Source organism: Hyla sarda, chromosome 6 (genome assembly GCF_029499605.1).
Source record: "Hyla sarda isolate aHylSar1 chromosome 6, aHylSar1.hap1, whole genome shotgun sequence".
Classification (NCBI taxonomy): Eukaryota; Metazoa; Chordata; class Amphibia; order Anura; family Hylidae; genus Hyla; species Hyla sarda.
Window position 1 is genome coordinate 257286000 of NC_079194.1, and position 22867 is coordinate 257308866.

Consider the following 22867-nt stretch of genomic DNA (forward strand, 5'->3'; position numbering starts at 1 on the left):
GAGCACCAAGCTCATTAAATAGTACGACTGATAAAGCATATAACACAGTACGTGCTGAAGATATAGAAAACCACCGAAATTGGGTTACCAGATAGTATCATGCAACAAAGATATCAAAAATATAGTATCCAAATTGATGAGGTCTATTAAGCCCTATCCCCCATGGCTCAGGTAGTGGCTCGGGGCGGGACAACAGGGTGGGAGGGGGGTTCGGTACCTGACACTCCCTACCGCTAGATCTGCTCTAGGATCTTCCCTGTGGTCAATAACTCATACTGCGGTTCAGAAAATCAGTAGCTGCAGCGATGTCCCACCTTGGCCAGTGGTTGGCTGACAGGCAATATTGAGTATTGACGTATTGATTCCCGGCACCATTCTTCTCCCTGTTTCCATGTGGTCAATACGTTACATTGACACTCAGCCAATCACTGGCTGAGGCGAGCTATTCGATGAGCCGCAGCGTGATGTATTGACCACAAGAAACCAGGAAGGGGAGAGCATCAGGAACTGCAGAGTAGGCACCGGATGAGTGCAGGAGGTAAGTAGATGTTTATGTTTTTACAACAGGCAGAATGGAAATGTTGCAGAAAAAAACCCTTATCCCAGAGTACTCCTTAAATCTCTTAGGCTTTAGACCTTGTTCAATTTCTGATTTCTAGCTTAAATTTTGTTATACTTTTCAATAAAATAACCCTGAAGAAGGTGATGTTTTTCTTTACATATATTCTAATCTTGTGCTTTTTCTTTAGAGGACTCTTTTAACCTATTTTTCTTTGTTTAGCCATCTGCCTCAGGTCTGTGTTCACAAAAAGCTAAATTATCAGCATTTCTGGCCTGTTAAACTCATTAAATATGTTCAACTGTATATAAGAACATTGTATAACTTTTCGTTAATAGGTACAGTGTAATAAAGTTCTGAGCTTTAATGAACCCAACCCTGTTTGTATGATGTAAGTAGTTTCTTATTGGTACCACGTCCACAATAATATCTCTAATCAAACTATAATCTGCCATGATAAGAAACCTATTACACCCTGCAATATGAAGATTGTAATAGGAGATGACAGTACACTGCAATACTTACAGTAGGTATTGCAGTGTACTGCATAAGCAATCAAGCAAGTACATGGTGAAGTCTTCTAGGGGGACTAAACATGTCATTAATGTTAAAGAATACTTTTATTTTTTTACTGCAGAACCTCTTTACTGTCCTAAGCTCAATTGACCCCTGTTTCCTGCTTTATTTTGCAGATGCTCCTGTGTCTGAACTACATGACTTGTTCTGTAAGAAGTTGCAACAATGCTCAGTTATCTTCCATTTTATGGACTGTGTGGCCGACCTGAAAGGCAAGGAGATTAAGAGGGCTGCTCTGAACGAGCTGGTTGAGTGTATTGCCACCAACAGAGGAGTGCTCATAGAACCCGTTTATCCAGAAATTATTAAAATGGTGAGTAATTCACATGGAAGAACTCTTCCCCAATGGCAGATTTTGGGACGTGGAAATAATCAAAACTGGAATTCAATGTGCCTGTTTTTTCTTATCATGGGAGATAAACTGGCTGAAGATTATTCCATGTATGTATAAGAGGGAGGTTGGAGAAATAATTCTTAGCCAGAAAAGCATTTGGCTGACAGATATAGGTTTAAAGGGCAGGTCAGGTTGCCCCTGTATCCTGTAACCCTCTAGGCTTAGCAGCTACTTTGCTCCAGAGTGACCCACCATGGAGTTTTTTTTATCACTCACTTAAAGGGGTACTCCAGCCCTAAGACATCTTATCCCCTATCCAAAGGATAGGGGATAAGATGCCTGATCGCGGGGGGGGGGGGGTCCCGCCGCTGGGAACCCCCGCAATCCTTCAAGCAGCACCCCGCTATAATCAGCCTCAGGAGCGAACATCGCTCCGGGTCTGATGAATCACGGGGCAGGAGTATCGTGACATCACGGCTCCACCCCCGTGTGACGTCACACTTTGCCCCCTCAATGCAAGCCTATAGGAGGGGGTGTGGCAGCTGTCACGCTCCCTCCCATAGGCTTGCATTGAGGGGGCAGAGCATGACGTCACACGGGTGGGACCCCCACGACAAGACATCTTATCCTTTGGATAGGGGATATGATGTCTTAGGGCCGAAGTACCCCTTTAAGGTGAGAGGTCAGTCTTATAGAGAAGTCTGTTTCTGCAGTTGTTTTTCCTTTTTAAAACACAAAGCCCCCATGTGCGGTCTTTGTTGTTCCTATATTCTACAGGTTTTCACCATAAATGGCATCCCATTTTGACTCTATTTTATCCCTATCCTTGATAGTATCCTCTGGGTCCAAAACTAAGAACAATGATTCACAAAAGCCAAAGATAGACCTTGATAGACCACCAATTATTCTATTCCTTATACCAGTTTTGCCAAAAGGATAAAAATATTAGCCTGATTTTCCGCATTTCTCAGTTCAAATGTTTTGCAACTACAAAGCATAACTTTTATTTTCAGGCAAATAGTAAAACTACTTTGGGGTTAAAACAAACATCCCAACTACTACCACAGTACTATCTCAATATAACATTATTAGGTTCATATGAGCTGCTTTTCCAGCAGCATGTGCAACAATTTTGGATACTATTTACGTTTCACTATACTGGTTTATTGGTAAAGTTTAGTGCAATTAGAAAAAAATTAGACAGGGCCCTGACATGTTTTGCAGAGTTTTGTCATTCTCAGGGGTGACATTGTACTACTGACTATTTTTTTTTTTACTAGATTTTTACTTATAAGGTATTTGAATAAAGAGTCATTATACAAAGTGTTTAGGTTTATAGTACCTTTTTTGGCAATTTTTGTTTGAGTGATAAAGTACATTACATGCCGTTAAAATGTTTCTTCACCTGAACGGTCCTTACTTATATATTGCCCAAGAGCGATACCCTTTGTAAAGGGGTACTTTAGGGAATAAGTGTCTGATTGCTGGGGATCCAACCACTTGAATTGGAGGTCGACCCCCCCCCCCTTCATGCATCTCTACGGGAGATCTGTAGATCCAGTGTTTGTGTATCTTTGGCTCTTCCATAGAGGTACATGGAGGGGGGCGTGTCAACCACCGCTTCGAGCGCGCGCGGGTGGGGGGGGGTCAACGGTCTCCTTGCACGGAGCGGAGTTTGCACAAAGAGAGTGCCTGCGATCAGACACTTATCCCCTATTCTGCAGATACACATATATCCCTATCATGCAGTACACTGCTTTAAGGGGGTGGGGGGTGATAACTATCCAAGTAGAAGAAGCTATTTGCAGTAGTATTCTTTTGATAGATGTCTGTCAGGACAAGGCCACCAGGAACCAGTGAGGTTTTTTTGGTCAAGGAGATCATGTGTTTTCATGAATTTCTTATGTACACTGTAGATAACTCTTCCCACGACCCTAAAAATAAATTAGCATAAATAGGTGTAAAAAAGGTTCCTTTGCAGCTATGGTCTGCTAGGGATTTTACACCATTCTGTGTTTCCCATATCTTACCCAACTTTCCCTGCATGAGATACAGTATGTGCTTTCTGAAACCTGGTAGAAAAGTATGACAGGTACCTTAGGAAAATATAGCGATCCCAGACCACCAATACTGTCACCGTTTCACACTATATGCTCCCCAATGTATATATTTCCAACAAGGATATAAATAGATATATTCTGCACCGCCACTAACTTCTGATGCACAATATACAGTTGTGAGTGTGCAGCAATGCATATATGTATACCATGCTGCTCAGTACTGTACAGGAGTCACCGCTTTATAGACTTATATAGTTGCAATGGGACTGCAGAAGAGCAGGAACGTACAGCTTGTGTATGTATTTTCTATAGTGGCATATTGTCAGAGCTTTATGCTGACATATACCATGGTGTTCCCACGCTGCATCTATTAAGGTCAATAGACCAAATACAGTGTAATAGTATCTGTGTTTGGTTCATTGCTAAACACAAGCATTAAAAGTTCTGCAATTTCTGTCCAAACCTGACCAAGGATCTAGGTGACACAGTTGTACCGTATATACTCGACTATAAGCTGAGTTTTTCAGCACGTGCTGAAAACGCCCCCCATGGCTTATACTCGAGTGAACTCTCCGCCTGTCAATCCCTTCTCAGTGGTCTTCAACCTGCGGACCTCCAGATGTTGCAAAACTAGAACTCCCAGCATGCCCCCATCGGCTGTTCAGGCATGCTGGGAGTTGTAGTTTTGAAACCTCTGGAGGTCCACAGGTTGAAGACCACTGCGGCCTTCGTCATCATCCAGACCCCTCCCCCCCCCCTTTAGTTTTCTACTCAATTCCCCTCGGTGGGAAGGAAGGGTGAGCTAGTCTGGGCCATCTGTGCTGCAGGGACCATCCGGTGGGAGGGTTAGTTGTTCCGGGCTGTCCATTTTCACCGGGGGGGGGCCCTCTTCAGCCTGCGCATGAACATCCCTGTGCGTCGTCATCAAGGCAACGTCACTAGGCCGGGGCAGGTCCGGAGCGTGGAGAAGAGGGCCCCCCCCCCCAGTGAAAATGGACAGCCCGGAACGACTAACCCTTCCCACCGGATGGTTCCTGCAGCACAGATGGCCCGGACCAGCTCACCCTTCCTTCCCACCGGGGGGAGGTGAGTAGAAAACTAAAGGTGGGGGGGGGGTCTGGATGATGACGAAGGCCACAGTGGTCTTCAACCTGCCGACCTCCAGAGGTTTCAAAACTACAACTCCCAGCATGGCTGTCCGGGCATGCTGGGAGTTGTAGTTTTGCAACATCTGGAGGTCCGCAGGTTGAAGACCACTGATGAAGGGATTGACAGGCAGTGATGATGAAGGGGGTGGGTGATGACGGGGGTCTGGATGATGACATAACTTTTTGACGAGTCAATAACTTTTCCTGGGTTTTTGGGGTGATATTAGGGGCCTCGGCTTATATTCGGGTCAGCTTATACTCGAGTATATACGGTATTTTGCTTTTTTCCTTTTTTTAGTTTGAAGAGGGAAATGTACTCATATTCCAGTAAATAACATAACATGTGAAGTGAGTTCTCTGTTAATAATTGTTTCCACCATTTAATAAAGTTACAATTCTCCTGTAGATAAGTCTATAGGCAAGTAATATCCAACCACAATTTATATATTTTTTTTATCTGGTAAACACAGAATGACCATCTCAACCTAGTTTAGAGGTAATCCCTCAGGATGCCAAAACCTTGTGCAATATGTTTCATTTTTTTTTTTTTTTGTGGGGGGGGTGGGGGGGGGGGGGGGGGTCCTGTCTATTCCTATACATAAACTGATACCAGAGCCTAGAACTGCAGCAGCTCATACTGTTGAATGGGGCTGAGTTGCAGTAAAAGTGATATACATAAAGCATGTCAAGAAATGTACAGAGCAGGAAGGGCCAAGCTCTTTTGTGAGAAATGAATAGCTATGGTATCACAATTAACCATGTGTAGATCCCCAAAATAAGGAGCAGATGAGTCAAAACCCTGAATGGTTTTGATTTGTACAAAGCAGAACTATAATGCAAAAAAGGACATATAATGTCATTACAAAGCTTACTGTGACCTTTTGGGGGAGATGTTGGAAAGAAAATAACTCTGTACCCCCAGTACAAATATCTAAATTATTACCTACACATACTAAACATAAGACAATGCAGTTACATTTTAATTAATTTACATTGAAAAAAAAAAAAGCAAGGTAGATTCTAACTTCTCTGCCACCTGAGATAGAAAGTACAATACGTACTAGTGGCCAAATAAAGACACAATAGGAAAAAAATAACTCCATACAGTGACCAACTAAAAGAACCACAGCATGAAAAACACCACTGACTGAATAATATTGCCCTACACTGACCAAATGACACCAACATGTTGTTACTGAATAGTGCCACCATACAATCACCAAATAACATCCATCATACAGTCATACACTGATTAAATGTCACCATACAGTGATTGACTAATGCTACCATAGAGTAACCTTGATTAAAAAAAATCTAACAGTGGTTTTTCCCCCCAAACTGCTTAAGATCGTTATATATTTTTTTAAATGATTATTATTATTATGGCTACTTCTTTGGTCATGCAAACACATACAAATTTTGTGATACCATAGTTACCCATGAAAATGCCATCAGCGCACTAGATGTGTTCTGTGTCGGTAGCTGCCACGATGCACCTCGAGAGGCACATGGTGCTAACATCACTAGCCTTTGATGCAGAAAAAACATACAAAAGCACTGTATTTAGTCATAAGCTTTGTTCATATGGGCAAAATGCCTCAAAAATGCCCCCAAAGCATTTTAAAGCTCCCATTGACTTCAATGCGGAATGTTTAAAAAAGCATGAAAACATAGCTAAAAATCCATGCTGAAAAAAATGATGCTACTTTTTCAGAGTGGTTCTGCTTGGAAGCTCACATTAAAATCAAAGAAAGCTTGAAAAAAAATACCCCTAGAAGGTGTAGTCCTGCTTTATATAATACTAATATACAAAAAATTAAGGTACAGTAGCAAAAAAAGGCTAAAAATACACAACCCACTGTGTGTTTTGCACCCGGCTTCATCAGGGTGCTCCTCATTTAATTAATTGATAAATAGGTTAAAATATGCTGATTCCAAATCCATAGTTTTTCTCTTCCTACTCACTTCCATGTTCCTTATGTAAGCCTGCACATATTTTAGAAGCTCTCTCTATTGAATCACCAGGCTTTAAAGTCCTCTCCATGCATTAGCATGCAGCACACAGTCCGCTGGCTTACAGCAGAGAAATGGAAATAAGTCTAAAGATACACATTCCAGATTCAGAATCAAATCTTTTAACCTATTTACTAAATACAGCAGTTTAGGGTTTTGTAAGAGTCCATTTAACAGTTAATGTCCAAGTCAGAGCTGTATCACAGTAAAGCAGGGGTCTCAAACGGGTGGCCTTCCAGATGTTGCAAAACTTCAACTCCCAGCATTCCCGACAGCCTTTAGCTACAGTAAATGGTCTGGGCATGTCCAGGCATGCTGGGAGTTAAAGTTTTGCAACATCTGGAGGGCCACCAGTTTGAGACCCCTGCAGTAAAGGCATAACAGGCTAGAGTCAATGTACAGCCAGCAGGATTGTAGATGAATACTGAAGTCCTGGATCGGTATTCCAGCATACGCATACTGTGCCCGCTATTCTGAAGATTCTTATGCATATGCATCCTGGTGCTGTGATAGATGTCACTGTAGCATCTTTTCCTAGCATCAGCATTGACAATCATTATGATTTAGAGCGAGGTGTAGTTTGTCCTCAGTCTATATATATGCACTGATTTGCAATACAAAGAAAAATGAAATTGTCACATAGAATAGCGTGAATTTGCAAAGGTGTTTTATTTTTATTAATTTTTTTAGTCCTTTTAGTTTTTCCCTTTTATACGATGGTGTATAATGGTGACAAAAAAAATGATGTGCCCAGACAGTCAGCTTCAGAGGACCAGTGAGTGAAATCTAGTTAAATATAGAGACAAGAGGGGGCCAGGTCTATCTCAGGGGCCAACTGAGGGAATTCCCCTGTTCCCCTGTGGGCCAATCCGCGCCTGAGGCCTGGGTAGAACAGATGTCTGTTATTTACCAGAAATAAAATAGTTTTGCATGTTTAGTGAAACATACATTCCATTTGGTACAATTTAAAAGGGTTATCCATTGTTTCTTATGTTACCATCTTGCCCGGTAGCAACAACAAAAAGAATAAACCTTATAGGCCTGTTTAGGTCTTTTGTCTTCTGCCTCGGTCTTCTTCTCCATTCTGGGACATGACACATCACACTGTGCTGAGCTTATTGCTGGCCTCGGGCCGGTGAGCTGACCAGCAGTGTGATGTAACAGGTCTGGGCCCCGTCTTCTTTGTGGAACCTGGGCCCATTACATGACACTGACGCTCAGTGTATCACCTACCGAGACGGGACATCACTGCAGCGATAAGCTTAGCGCAATGTGACATGTCAGGCCACAGAATGCAGAAGAAGATGGGGCCAAAGGACGGGAGACTGATATCTGCACATCGGGGGAGCAGCGGGAGGTTAGTTTTGGTTTCAAAATATAAAAAAAATGCTGGATAACACCTTTAAGCACATTATTGCCTATGACCAGTGATCTGTATAAAAAACATGAAGAAAATGCACAGACTGTCTTTTTGCATGTTCTCTAGTGCCACCTGTCCTGCTGCTTATTAAACCCCACAAAATGTGAATATTCGTATATATAATATAAATTAGTAGAAATCATAATTGCATGTATACACATGTACAGGTCACAGCAGCAGGGGCGGCATATCGTCTGTGCAGCCGGCTCGGCTGCACAGGGGCCCAGCGTGTGAGGGGGCCCGCTGCCCTTTGAAATGGCGGTGGGCCCCCTCACACAACACACATGTGAGCAGCAAGTGATACACACGGGCACTTAAGACAGTGAGTCTGCAGCTGGCCGACCCGGGTCTGACGAGGGACGTGGCTCTCCCGTGCAGGAGGCGTGTCGGCCGCAGCATGATGCCACAGCCGACATGCCCCCTCCATGTATACCTATGGGAGAGGTGGAGATTCAGTATTGGAGCATCCCCGCCTCCCCCATAGAGCTGTATGGACACTGTACAGAAGATCATAGGGGGCCCCAGCGTTCGGACCCCCTGCGATTAGATCTCTCATAGAGCTGTATGGAGGGGGGGGCATATCTGGACCCCGTACAGGAGATTGCGTTCCCAGCGTTCAGCCCCCCCCCCCCCCCCCCCCCCCCCGCGATCAGACACTTATCCCCTATCCTGCGGTTATACACCGCAGATCTCCTTTAATGTTGCAAAGTTGTTTTTTTTTATTAACATAAGCATAACAAAACATTAATTAGTTAAGAAAAAATGGAGAACGTCTTAAAAGGAGAATACCATATTAAACTGAAACTCACACTGTACAGTTTACATCATAACTAGAGATGAGAGAAATTTTGAATATTTGATTTGCTGAGCTTGTCAAAGTTTCGGAAAATGTTTGGTTCACATTGATCTAGTTCTCTGCAAACCAGCAATAAAATAAGCCCCTAAACATGTGTATTACACTGCCTAAGTGGTCTAAAGCCCTGTATTACACAGCTAGAAATGTAGTCAAGTAGGTTTAAAGTGGTTTAAAGGCTCAGTTATGGTGACATTCAGTAACCTATAGTAACTAACAGCTTGTTCAATGCGCTAGTGGGTTTTGTATTCCTATTAACACTAAAATAAAACTGCATAAAGTATACCTGGTTGTTGGCAGATGCCTGCCAGTGTTAACAGGGGGGTATCAGAAGACGCAATAGCTTTTTGAGAACTTCCAAAAATGATTCCTTTTTGGGAGTAGCAACAGATTTTGAGTCTGGCAGGTGAAGAAGATGCCATTGATTTTTTCAAGCATTCTAAAAAAAAATTGGAAGTTGCAACAGGATTGGTGTCCAAAAATAGTGAAGAAGAAATAGCCTTTTTTGAGGTTCATTGTGTATGTGTAGGCCTGAAAGAGAAAAATAAAAGAGGAAAATGTAGTGGAGGCTCTTACCCATCTGGCAACCAATAAAGACCGGCCTTGCCAAACCGTCACCTATACCCACAGTGGCAATAAAGATATAACACAAAATATCAAAGAAATTGGTCCTCTAGCTCACGGATATTAGGACTAACACATAAATTATATGATGGTTGTTAATTGAATAGTAACCAGTAGATGGATAAAGCAATATATATGACTAGCAGATTACAGAGCCCTTGTGTACCACTTGTTACTTTATGAGCTCCAGCCACACACACTGGCCGTGAGCGCATGCAAGCCCCAGTCCGTCACTCACCTGGTGCTTCTCCTGCCCCACCTCTCTGCTCCCGCCCCCGTCCCCTAGGGCGCTTAAGATTTAAAGGGCCAATGTGCTCATTAGTGTAATTGACCTGTGGCTCATTGATAAATTCCTCCACCCTCCTCACTTCCCTGCCGGATCTTTGTTGCCTTGAGCCTGAGAGAAAGCATTCCTGTTATTGCCTTGCTGTGTATCTGATCCTTTGCTCCGTGACCTGACCTTGCTCCTTTGCTGCCTGCCTACTGACCATATGCTACTGACCTTCTGTTAACCTGACTACGAGCTGCCTTATCCCTCCTGTGCCTCGCATCTTCTCAGCCGCATGTGTTGTCGAGCCGTGCCAGGGGTAACGACCTGGGTGCTGCCTGTCACAGCAAGTCCATCCTGCTTTGCGGCAGGCTCTTGTGAAAACCAGCGCACCTTAGACTCCGCTCCTGGGTATGATCCGAGTCATCTGCCACAAAGGTCCAGCAGATCCACATCCACTGGGGTTCCTGTCTTCTTAAACGTGAGTGTTAGAGTAAGATCCGGCAATGGATCCTGTTGAGGTACCCCTGCCTGAAGTCGCGGATCATCCTTCTGTTGTGGTACGTCAGTCGCAGCAGTTGGCCCGACAGGCGCAGTAACTTTCTCAACTTTTAGCTATGATGCAACAGCTTTTGGCCTTACAACAGCAGCAGGTTCCACAATCTGGCCCACTCCCACCACCAGTTCCTGCAGTGTCTTCTGGCTGCCAGCTACATCTGCCTTTACCTTCCAAGTATGATGGGGATTCAAAGTCTTGCAGATGCTTGGTTACCCAGTGCTCAATGCACTTTGAGCTCATGTCTGAACTGTTTCTGATGGAACGTGCTAAGGTGACCTTTGTCATTAGTCTACTGTCCAGAAAATCCCTGACCTGAGCTACACCCCTTTGGGACCGAGGTGATCCGGTATCCTCCAATTTGTCGGCCTTCTTGGCAGAATTTCGCTGTGTCTTTGAGGAACCCGCACGTGCCTCTTCTGCTGAGACGGCTTTGCTGAACCTCTGTCAAGGGAATTCTTCCGTTTGTGACTATGCGGTTCAGTTCCGCACTCTTGTATCTGAACTTGCTTGAAATGATGAGGCCTTGTGTGCCACATTCAAAAAAGGACTGTCAAGCAGGATTAAAGATGCCCTTGCAGCACGTGATCCTCCATCTTCTTTGACTGAACTTATCCACTTGGCCACACGCATTGATGTGCGTTTTAGGGAGAGATAGGAGGAACTGCACTTAGAGAGGGAACCTGCCCGAGATATCCTTGCCTGGCACCCGCGTTTCAATGTCTACCTCTTCAGTTTCCTGCTATGCAAGTGGATTGTTCACAACGACGTAGTGAGAATTTGTGCTTGTATTGTGCTAGCCCGGAGCAAATCTGGACTGTATTGTTCACTTCCGTACAGAATCTCTTGTCATGCAAGTGGGGGTATTGCACAGAGAAAAGATTGAATTCTATGTTCTGCCACACTGTACTTCAGAGACTCTTCTTGGTCTTCCTTGGCTGCAACGCCATTCTCCGCAATTGGATTGGAGAACTGGAGAGATTATTCGTTGGGGACAATCCTGTCAAAATCTTTGCCTCCAATCAGTTCAGTCTAAAATTGTTTCTCGTCCTCCTCCTTTACCTGGCCTGCCTCCACCTTACCAAGATTTTTCTGATGTTTTCTGCAAGAAACAGGCTGAGTCTCTGCCTCCACATCGTCCTTACGAAAGCCCTATTGATCTTCTGCCTGGTACCACTCATCCTCGTGGAAGGATATACCCTCTATTGGTTCCTGAGACCAAAGCCATGGCTGAGTATATCCAGGAGAATCTCCAAAAGGGATTTATCCGTAAGTCCTCTTCTCCTGCTGGAGCAGGTTTTTTCTTTGTTGGAAAGAAGGATGGCTCACTCCGTCCATGCATTGACTATAGGGGACTTAAGAAAATCACGGTCAGGAACCGTTGCCGTCTACCTCTTATCTCAGAACTTTTTGACCGTCTATGTGATGCCAATGTCTTCTCCTAGTTGGACTTACGTGGAGCCTATAACCTCATTCGTATCCGCAAGGGAGATGATTGGAAAATGGCCTTCAATACTCGTGATGGACATTTTGAGTATCAGCTCCAGCTGTTTTTGAAGAGTTTGTCAACGATATCTTCCGTGATCTTCTTTACACCTGTGTTGTCATATACCTTGATGACATCCTTTTCTTCTCTTCCAACTTAGAGGAGCATCGTACTCATGTTCGTCTGGTTCTTCAGCGACTACAGAAGAATCATCTCTACGCCAAATTGGAGAAATGCCTGTTCGAGAAATCCTAGTCTTCCGTTTCTTGGCTACATTCTCTCTCATCAGGGCCTGCAGATGGATCCAGATAAATTGTCTGCAGTATTGTATAGGCCTCATCCTTCGGGCCTACGTGCTATTCAACGCTTTCTGGGATTCGCAAATTATTACTGTCAATTTATCCCACATTTTTTATCCTTGGTTGCTCCAATTGTTGCAATCACTAAGAAGGCATCTAATCCTAAGTCTTGGCCTCAAGAGGCTGTAGAGGCCTTCTCCTGTTTAAAGTCTGTGTTTGCCTCTGCTTCCGTGCTTACGAGACCTGATCTGGAGAGGCCCTTTGCTTTGGAGGTTGATGCCACATCTATTGGTGCAGGTCCCATTCTTACTCAGAAAAACACCAAGGGCAAGACTGTTACTTGTGGGTTCTTCTCCAAGACCTTCTCTCCTGCTGAGAGGAATTACTCCATTGGAGATAGTGAACTCCTTGCTATCAAGCTAGCTTTGGAGGAATAGCGACATTTATTGGAAGGTTCTTCTCGTCCGGTCAGCATCTACTCCGACCATAAGAATCTTCTATACCTTCAGCCTGCTTTGTTGCCTTGAGACTGAGAGAAAGCATTCCTGTTATTGCCTTGGTGTGTATCTGATCGTTTGCTCCGTGACCTGACCTTGCTTCTTTGCCGCCTAACTACAGACCATTTGCTACGCTCCTGACTACACTTCTGTGCCGCCTGCCCTGACCTTCTGCTATATTGACTACTTGCCCAAGAGAGCATACTGGAACCTGTGTCCATTGTGAGGATAGGATCAGTGCTGTGCCCCTCATCTGGAAGGCTTTTTCTCAAGCCTACAGATGCAGCAGCATCGCTGTCACCTGCTCCTGAGCTGATCAGACCAAAAGGCCTGCTGACATCCTCATCATCAAACTCCTTCACATCGCCCCCACCACTCCTCTCAGTATGAGTTCTGATATCTGATCATGAGCTCCTTATATCCCCACCATGCCTATCACCCCTCGTCCCACTAGTGCTATGCTGGGCCACTGCTTCCACCTCCACCACCTGTGCAACACACTCCAAAGGTTGACCGTGACACAACTTCTGTCAGGGTCCAGGCTGGTATGCGAGGAGGACACGGGAGTGGATCCTCTGTGTCAGTGAGGCGATGGCGTGGGCCATACCAGGGGAACGGAATCTAAGAGGTTACCAGTTTTCACCAGAGCCCGCCGCAAAGCGGGATGGACTTGCTGCGGCAGGTAACCCCAAGAGCGTTCCACCCGATAGCGACTCAACCTCACTGATGGCTGAGGCAGGCGCAGTACAAAAGGACAAGGCAAGGCAAGGTCAGACGTAGCAGAAGGTCAAGGCAGGCGGCAAGGTTCGTAGTCAGGGGCAACGGCAAGGGGTCGGGATACACAGGCTTGGGATACACACAGAAACGCTTTCACAGGGCACAAGGCAACAAGATCCGGCAAAGACAGGAAGGGGAAGTGGGTTTTTATATATGTTTAGTACTGATTGAGCCAGGTACTATTAGTGGTGCACTGGCCCTTTAAATTTCATAGAGCCGGCGCACGCGCCCCCTAAGGAGGACGTGTTGGGTAAGAGACCTGGGACGCGATCCGTGAGCGGGCACGTCCCATCCCGCGGATCGCGTCCCCTCCGGTGAGAGTGTAGCAGCGCTCGCGGTCAGCGGCGCTGACCGGAGCGCTGCAAGCAGAGAGACGCCGTGAGCGCTCCGGGGATGCAGCGGGACCCGGAGCGCTAAGCGTTACAACTTCTTCTTGTGGCTAAAGCTATCCTTCTGCTTAGCGGTAGCGGGAGAAAGCAAAGACAGAGATGATAAAGCAGATTGTCAAGAACGGACATTTTCCTCCATTCCATGTAACTGCAGAAGATGAGAAATCCACCGACAGCTGGCTAACCATCATATCGTCAGACTCTTCTTCATCCTTCTGAGAAGACCTTGAACCAGTCCACCAGTCCACAAGGGCCCTACTACGACTCCTCTGAAACCACACAACCCCTAGAAGACAGTAGGATTTTTTGATTGCTGACATGGTGGCTACTACTACCACCAGGCACCTGGCTGCTGGTGCCACCTGTACTGGTGCTGGTTTTTATAGGAAAAGATTTTGTTGTTATTATCTTTTTAGGGTGATTTGTCACTCACCTACTGATCAGCTATCACTGTCATTGCTTTTAACTGCATTGTTTTCTCACACACAGGTAGGAAAAACTATGTGCTATTAAACTTAGTAACTACACTTCACTGACACTTAGATGGCGATACAAAGACTGAACAAGGAGCGTCCCCTGTGTGGGATCCAACGGTACCAGTGGCAGTCTCTATAAAGGAGTCAAAACACACTCACCTGGTGGTGTTGTGCGGATTTGAGGCACAACACTCTAACGGCAGTAAAACAAATCCACGGATGGCTGCTGTGGCTCCTTCTAGGTAGATTTATTAAATAAATAAAAGCATACACAACACGTTTTAAATCCGGTATGGTTTTTTCATCAGGCGTGATAAACCAAACACAAAATAAAGCTTTTCTTTTGTGTTTGGTTTATCATGCCTGATGAAAAACCCATAACGGCTTTGAAATGCATTGCGTGTGCTTTTATTTATTTAATAAATCTACCTGGAAGGAGAAATTCTGTGAATGGTCGTTCATCTGTGGCAGCGCGATCAAACTCACATTTTTTTCTTTTCTACTCTTCATTTGTGACTGAATACATTTAACTGTGTTATGTTACACACAGGTAGGAAAAATATGTGCTACACATTACTGACACTTAAATGGTGATCCTGCTTTTAATACGTATTGCTAAAATACAGATGCTTTGCTCAGTTTTCTAGATATTTGTATGTGATTTCTTTTAGGGGCTGGTTCACTTTTGGCTTGGATTTGTAGGGCACAAACAAGACAGGTCCTGACAGGACAGGAGGAACCTATGTGAGATCCGCCCACAGGTTAATGTTGTGCTCAGTTTGCTGTGGAATTGTATAGATTGGAATTTGTAAAGGCTCTCAGCATGCTCCCTATCAGCTTTTTCTCCAAAATGGTGGCTGCACCAGCACATGGGGCTTTATCTGTGTTAAACTCACCCCACGCTGTGTCCTATTGGCCTGGGAGTTGATTGACACATAAACCAGCAAATCATTGTATTAAAGGGGTTGTCCGTTGCCCTGCCTTTAGGAGCTCCGCTTGCAGCGTTCCGTGTTTGAGGCCGCCCCCTCGTGACGTCACACCCACCCCCCTTGTGATGTCACGCCCGCCCCCTCAACGAAAGTCTATGACTTTCGTTGAGGGGGCAGGCGTGACGTCACGAGGGGAGCGGGCGTGACATCACGAGGGTGCGGCCTCAAACACGGAAGCCCGCACACAGCTTTCGGAGTAATGAACTTCCGGACGCTGCGAGCAGAGCTCCGAAAGGCAGGGTAGCGGACAACCCCTTTAACATGGGGTCGTGTAGTAGCTGCAAGGCATGCTGGGTATACACTGACGTCATCTCACTGCCCCAGTGCTTCCTTCATTCCTGTGGGCACCAAAATAAAATGTTTCTCTTTCGTTGTGTAAATATTGCACACATTGACAGGTTTGCACGAAATTCACACTGCTCATCTCTAACCATAACCATGTGGAGAATGCATTATGTATAGAAAAGAAAGCTAGAACAGTAGTCTTCTGTCCTTGACTTGTAGCTTATGGGCCCCAATACAAAATCTGTAACAGGGCCCCATGTTTACCATGTGCCATTTACAATACTAATGTCAGGCACCAGGGCCCAGGTGGGTGCAACTGCTACCTCTGCTCTCTCTCTAGTTATATCCCTGCTTCAGTCCATTCTAGGATATGTTTAAAATCTTTTAAATATTATAGTCCAAGTTTGTGCCCTGGCCTATGTAGGTAGAAAGTTTATAATGCCTTTCTATTATTGTGCGGGATAAAAAAAAAAAAAAAGTTAAGCAATTGTATTCTGACCCCTATAACTTATTTAACCTCCTCCTCATGTAATCTCCTTACTACTGGGGTGACACACTGTAACAAACCTCATCCTCATGTAATTTCCTTACTACTGGGAAGACACACTGTACCAAACCTCCTCCCCATGTAATCTCCTTACTACTGGGGTGACACACTGTAACAAACCTCCTCCTCATGTAATCTCCTTACTACTGGGGTGACACACCGTAACAAACCTCCTCCTCATGTAATCTCCTTACTACTGGGGTAACACACTGTAACAAACCTCCTCCTCATGTAATCCACTTACTACTGGGGTGACACACTGTAACATACCTCCTCCTCATGTAATCTCATTACTACTGATGTGACACACTGTAACAAACCTCCTACTCATGTAATCTCATTACTACTGGGGTGACACACTGTAACAAACCTCCTCCACATGTAATCTCCTTACTACTGGGATGACACACTGTAACAAACCGCCTCCTCATGTGATCTTCCTACTACTGAGGTGACACACTGTAACATACCTCCTCCTCATGTAATCTTCTTACTACTGTGGTGACACACTGTAACAAATCTCCTCCTCATGTAATCTCCTTACTACTGGGGTGACACACTGTAACAAACCTTCTCCTCATTTGATCTCCTTACTACTGGGGTGACACACTGTAACAAACCTCCTTATCTTGTAATCTCCTTACTACTAGGGTGACACACTGTAACAAACCTTCTCCTCATTTGATCTCCTTACCACTGCGGTGACACACTGTAACAAACCTCCTCCTCATGTAATCTCCTTACTACTGGGAAGACACACTGCAACAAAGCTCCTCCTCATGTAATCTCCTTCCTACTGGGGTGACAAACTGTAACAAACCTCCTCCTCATGTAATCACCGTACTACTGGGGTGACACACTGTAACATTCCTCCTCCTCATGTAAGCTCCTTACTACTGGGGTGACACACTGTAACAAACCTCCTCCTCATGTAATCTCCTTACTACTGGGGTGGCACACTGTAACAAACCTCCTCCTCAAGTAATCTCCTTACTACTGGGGTTACACACTGTAACAAACCTTCTCCTCATTTGATCTCCTTACTACTGGGGTGATACACTGTAACTCACCTCCTCCTCATGTAATCACCTTACTACTCGGGTGACACACTGTAACAAACCTCCTCATCCTGTAATCTCCTTCCTACTAGGGTGACACACTGTAACAAACCTCATCATGTAATCTCCTTACTACTGTGGTGACACACTGTACCAAACCTCCTCCTCATGTAATCTCCTTACTACTGTGGTGACACACTAACAAACCTCCTCCTTATGTAATCTCCTTACTACTGTGGTGACACACTGTAACAAATCTCCTCCTCATATAATCACCTTACTACTGAGGTGACACACTGTAAAAATCTCCTTCCATGTAATTTCCTTACTGGGGTAACATGTGACCTCTCCTCCAGCTCTGCCCCTCCTCCTCCACAGCATCACACAGGTCTTTCAGCCAGGACCTTTCCTCTCCATCACAGCTAAGCTCCACCCCCAACATGTGATGGTGACATCATCATAGGTCCTACATCTCCAGCATCTAGCAGTCCTGGCCGGGGGAGGAGATGGAGGAAGGGTAAGAATAATTCAGAGGTCGGTAATCACCTTACTACTGGGGTGACACACTGTAACAAATCTCCTCCTCATGTAATCTCCTTACTACTGGGGGGGGGGGGGCACTGTAACAATGCTCATCCTCATGTAATCTTCTAGTGGGGTGACACATTGTAACAAACCTCCACATGTAATCTCCTTACTACTGGGATGACACACTGTAACAAACCTCCTCCCCATGTGAACTCCTTACTACTGAGGTGACACACTGTAACATACCTCCTCCTCATGTAATCTTCTTACTACTGTGGTGACACACTGTAACAAATCTCCTCCTCATGTAATCTCCTTACTACTGGGGTGACACACTGTAACAAACCTTCTCCTCATTTGATCTCCTTACTACTGGGGTGACACACTGTAACAAACCTCCTTATCTTGTAATCTCCTTACTACTAGGGTGACACACTGTAACAAACCTTCTCCTCATTTGATCTCCTTACCACTGCGGTGACACACTGTAACAAACCTCCTCCTCATGTAATCTCCTTACTACTGGGAAGACACACTGCAACAAAGCTCCTCCTCATGTAATCTCCTTCCTACTGGGGTGACAAACTGTAACAAACCTCCTCCTCATGTAATCACCGTACTACTGGGGTGACACACTGTAACATTCCTCCTCCTCATGTAAGCTCCTTACTACTGGGGTGACACACTGTAACAAACCTCCTCCTCATGTAATCTCCTTACTACTGGGGTGGCACACTGTAACAAACCTCCTCCTCAAGTAATCTCCTTACTACTGGGGTTACACACTGTAACAAACCTTCTCCTCATTTGATCTCCTTACTACTGGGGTGATACACTGTAACTCACCTCCTCCTCATGTAATCACCTTACTACTCGGGTGACACACTGTAACAAACCTCCTCATCCTGTAATCTCCTTCCTACTAGGGTGACACACTGTAACAAACCTCATCATGTAATCTCCTTACTACTGTGGTGACACACTGTACCAAACCTCCTCCTCATGTAATCTCCTTACTACTGTGGTGACACACTAACAAACCTCCTCCTTATGTAATCTCCTTACTACTGTGGTGACACACTGTAACAAATCTCCTCCTCATGTAATCACCTTACTACTGAGGTGACACACTGTAAAAATCTCCTTCCATGTAATTTCCTTACTGGGGTAACATGTGACCTCTCCTCCAGCTCTGCCCCTCCTCCTCCACAGCATCACACAGGTCCTTCAGCCAGGACCTTTCCTCTCCATCACAGCTAAGCTCCACCCCCAACATGTGATGGTGACATCATCATAGGTCCTACATCTCCAGCATCTAGCAGTCCTGGCCGGGGGAGGAGATGGAGGGAGGGTAAGAATAATTCAGAGGTCGCTAATCACCTTACTACTGGGGTGACACACTGTAACAAATCTCCTCCTCATGTAATCTCCTTACTACTGGGGGGGGGGGGGGCACTGTAACAATGCTCATCCTCATGTAATCTCCTAGTGGGGTGACACATTGTAACAAACCTCCACATGTAATCTCCTTACTACTGGGATGACACACTGTAACAAACCTCCTCCTCATGTGAACTCCTTACTACTGAGGTGACACACTGTAACATACCTCCTCCTCATGTAATCTTCTTACTACTGTGGTGACACACTGTAACAAATCTCCTCCTCATGTAATCTCCTTACTACTGGGGTGACACACTGTAACAAACCTTCTCCTCATTTGATCTCCTTACTACAGGGGTGACACACTGTAACAAACCTCCTTATCTTGTAATCTCCTTACTACTAGGGTGACACACTGTAACAAACCTTCTCCTCATTTGATCTCCTTACCACTGCGGTGACACACTGTAACAAACCTCCTCCTTATGTAATCTCCTTACTACTGGGAAGACACACTGCAACAAAGCTCCTCCTCATGTAATCTCCTTCCTACTGGGGTGACAAACTGTAACAAACCTCCTCCTCATGTAATCACCGTACTACTGGGGTGACACACTGTAACATTCCTCCTCCTCATGTAAGCTCCTTACTACTGGGGTGACACACTGTAACAAACCTCCTCCTCATGTAATCTCCTTACTACTGGGGTGGCACACTGTAACAAACCTCCTCCTCAAGTAATCTCCTTACTACTGGGGTTACACACTGTAACAAACCTTCTCCTCATTTGATCTTCTTACTACTGGGGTGATACACTGTAACTCACCTCCTCCTCATGTAATCACCTTACTACTCGGGTGACACACTGTAACAAACCTCCTCATCCTGTAATCTCCTTCCTACTAGGGTGACACACTGTAACAAACCTCATCATGTAATCTCCTTACTACTGTGGTGACACACTGTACCAAACCTCCTCCTCATGTAATCTCCTTACTACTGTGGTGACACACTAACAAACCTCCTCCTTATGTAATCTCCTTACTACTGTGGTGACACACTGTAACAAATCTCCTCCTCATGTAATCACCTTACTACTGAGGTGACACACTGTAAAAATCTCCTTCCATGTAATTTCCTTACTGGGCTAACATGTGACCTCTCCTCCAGCTCTGCCCCTCCTCCTCCACAGCATCACACAGGTCCTTCAGCCAGGACCTTTCCTCTCCATCACAGCTAAGCTCCACCCCCAACATGTGATGGTGACATCATCATAGGTCCTACATCTCCAGCATCTAGCAGTCCTGGCCGGGGGAGGAGATGGAGGGAGGGTAAGAATAATTCAGAGGTCGGTAATCACCTTACTACTGGGGTGACACACTGTAACAAATCTCCTCCTCATGTAATCTCCTTACTACTGGGGGGGGGGGGGGGCACTGTAACAATGCTCATCCTCATGTAATCTCCTAGTGGGGTGACACATTGTAACAAACCTCCACATGTAATCTCCTTACTACTGGGATGACATACTGTAACAAACCTCCTCCTCATAGGAACTCCTTACTACTGAGGTGACACACTGTAACATACCTCCTCCTCATTTAATCTTCTTACTACTGTGGTGACACACTGTAACAAATCTCCTCCTCAAGTAATCTCCTTACTACTGGGGTGACACACTGTAACATACCTCCTCTTCATGTAATCATCTTACTACTGGGGGGGGGCACTGTAACAAAGCTCATCCTCATGTAATCTCCTAGTGGGGTGACACACTGTAACAAACCTCCTCCTCATGTAATCATCTTACTACTGGGGGGGGGGGGGGGGGCACTGTAACAAAGCTCATCCTCATGTAATCTCCTAGTGGGGTGACACACTGTAACAAATCTCCTCCTCATGTAATCACCTTCCTACTGTGGTGACACACTGTAACAAATCTCCTTCCATGTAATTTCCTTACTGGGGTAACATGTGACCTCTCCTCCAGCTCTGCCCCTCCTCCTCCACAACATCACACAGGTCCTTCAGCCAGGACCTTTCCTCTCCATCAAAACTAAGCTCCGCCCCCAACATGTGATTGTGACATCATCATAGGTCCTACATCTCCAGCATCTAGCAGTCCGGGCCGGGGGAGGAGACTGAGGGAGGGTAAGAATAATTCAGAGGTCGGTAATCACCTTACTACTGGGGTGACACACTGTAACATACCTCCTCCTCATGTATTCTCCTTACTACTGGGGTGACACACTGTAACAAACCTCCTCCTCATGTAATCTCCTTACTACTGTGGTGACACACTGTAACAAATCTCCTCCTCATGTAATCACCTTCCTACTGTGGTGACACACTGTAACAAATCTCCTTCCATGTAATTTCCTTACTGGGGTAACATGTGACCTCTCCTCCAGCTCTGCCCCTCCTCCTCCACAGCATCACACAGGTCCTTCAGCCAGGACCTTTTCTCTCCATCACAGCTAAGCTCCGCCCCCAACATGTGATGGTGACATCATCACAGGTCCTACATCTCCAGCATCTAGCAGTCCGGGCCTCCTCCTCATGTAATCTCCTTACTACTGTGTTGACACACTGTAACAAATCTCCTTCTCATGTAATCTCCTTACTACTGGGGTGATACACTGTAACAAACCTCCTCCTCATGTAATCTCCTTACTACTGAGGTGACACACTGTAACAAACCTCCTCTTCATGTAACCACCTTACTACTGGGGTGGCACACTGTAACAAACCTCCTCCTCATGTAATCACCTTACTACTGGGGTGACACACTGAAACAAACCTCGTCCTCATGTAATCTCCTTACTACTGGGGTGACACACTGTAACAAACCCCCTCCTCATGTAATCACCTTACTACTGGGGTGACACACTGTAACAAACCTCCTGCTCATGTAATCTCCTTACTACTGGGGTGACACACTGTAACAAATCTCCTTCCATGTAATTACCTTACTGGGGTGACATGTGACCTCTCCTTCAGCTCAGCCCCGCCTCCTCCACAGCATCACACAGGTCCTTCAGCCACTCCATCACAGCTAAGCTCCGCCCCCAACATGTGATTCCGGCTCCTTACATGACAGTGGGCTCAGCCTATCACCGGCTGAGGCGGAACATCGCTGCGGCCGATGATAGGCTGACGGCTGTCCGACGTTCACGTCCCCAGCGTAAGGCCGACGTCGGAACATGCGTTAGTTTATTTTGTTTACCTTTTGCAGCCCGGGCATAGGGATACAGTATAGGGATACCGCTCAGTATAGAGAGTGTCAGCGCCGGCGGCCGCAATAAACAGGAGGACAAGGAGAGCAGCGCTTGCGGGTGACGTGAGTAGTACCCCGATGGGGACAGTGCAGCGCTGGGCTAATTAATTTTGGGGGAGGGGGAGGGAATACCGTTATATACCGTGGAACCGCCATAAGTTACAAAAATATCGCGATACACATATTTGGCCATACCGCCCAGCCCTAGTTGGACCCAATATGTACCAGTCTGTCATAAATTTCACTTGTCTTGTGTAATATATTTATCCCCTCTATCAGTGTCCCAGATAGAGTTATCCTAAGGGTCAGACATAACCCTTTGAAATGTGTTGCAGAAGATTGCTGTGTTGCTGCTTTCTCCTAGTAACAGTACCTGATTCCAGGCAGCACGTGATGTTGCATCTCAATTCCATTCACTCCCTTGCAGTACCAGACACAACCCATAGATAGTGTGGCACCATTTGT

The 22867-nt window shown here is 45.5% G+C and overlaps 1 protein-coding gene across 1 annotated transcript in view; it reads left to right on the forward strand.

The window, feature by feature from the left end:
* The window catches only part of PPP2R5B (protein phosphatase 2 regulatory subunit B'beta), a 163388-nt gene that overhangs the window by 46387 nt on the left and 94134 nt on the right, over positions 1-22867 (forward strand). The window contains exon 3 of the mRNA XM_056527052.1: positions 1252-1448. Within this exon, the coding sequence (XP_056383027.1) occupies positions 1252-1448 (197 nt within the window). The remainder of the gene's footprint in view (positions 1-1251; positions 1449-22867) is intronic.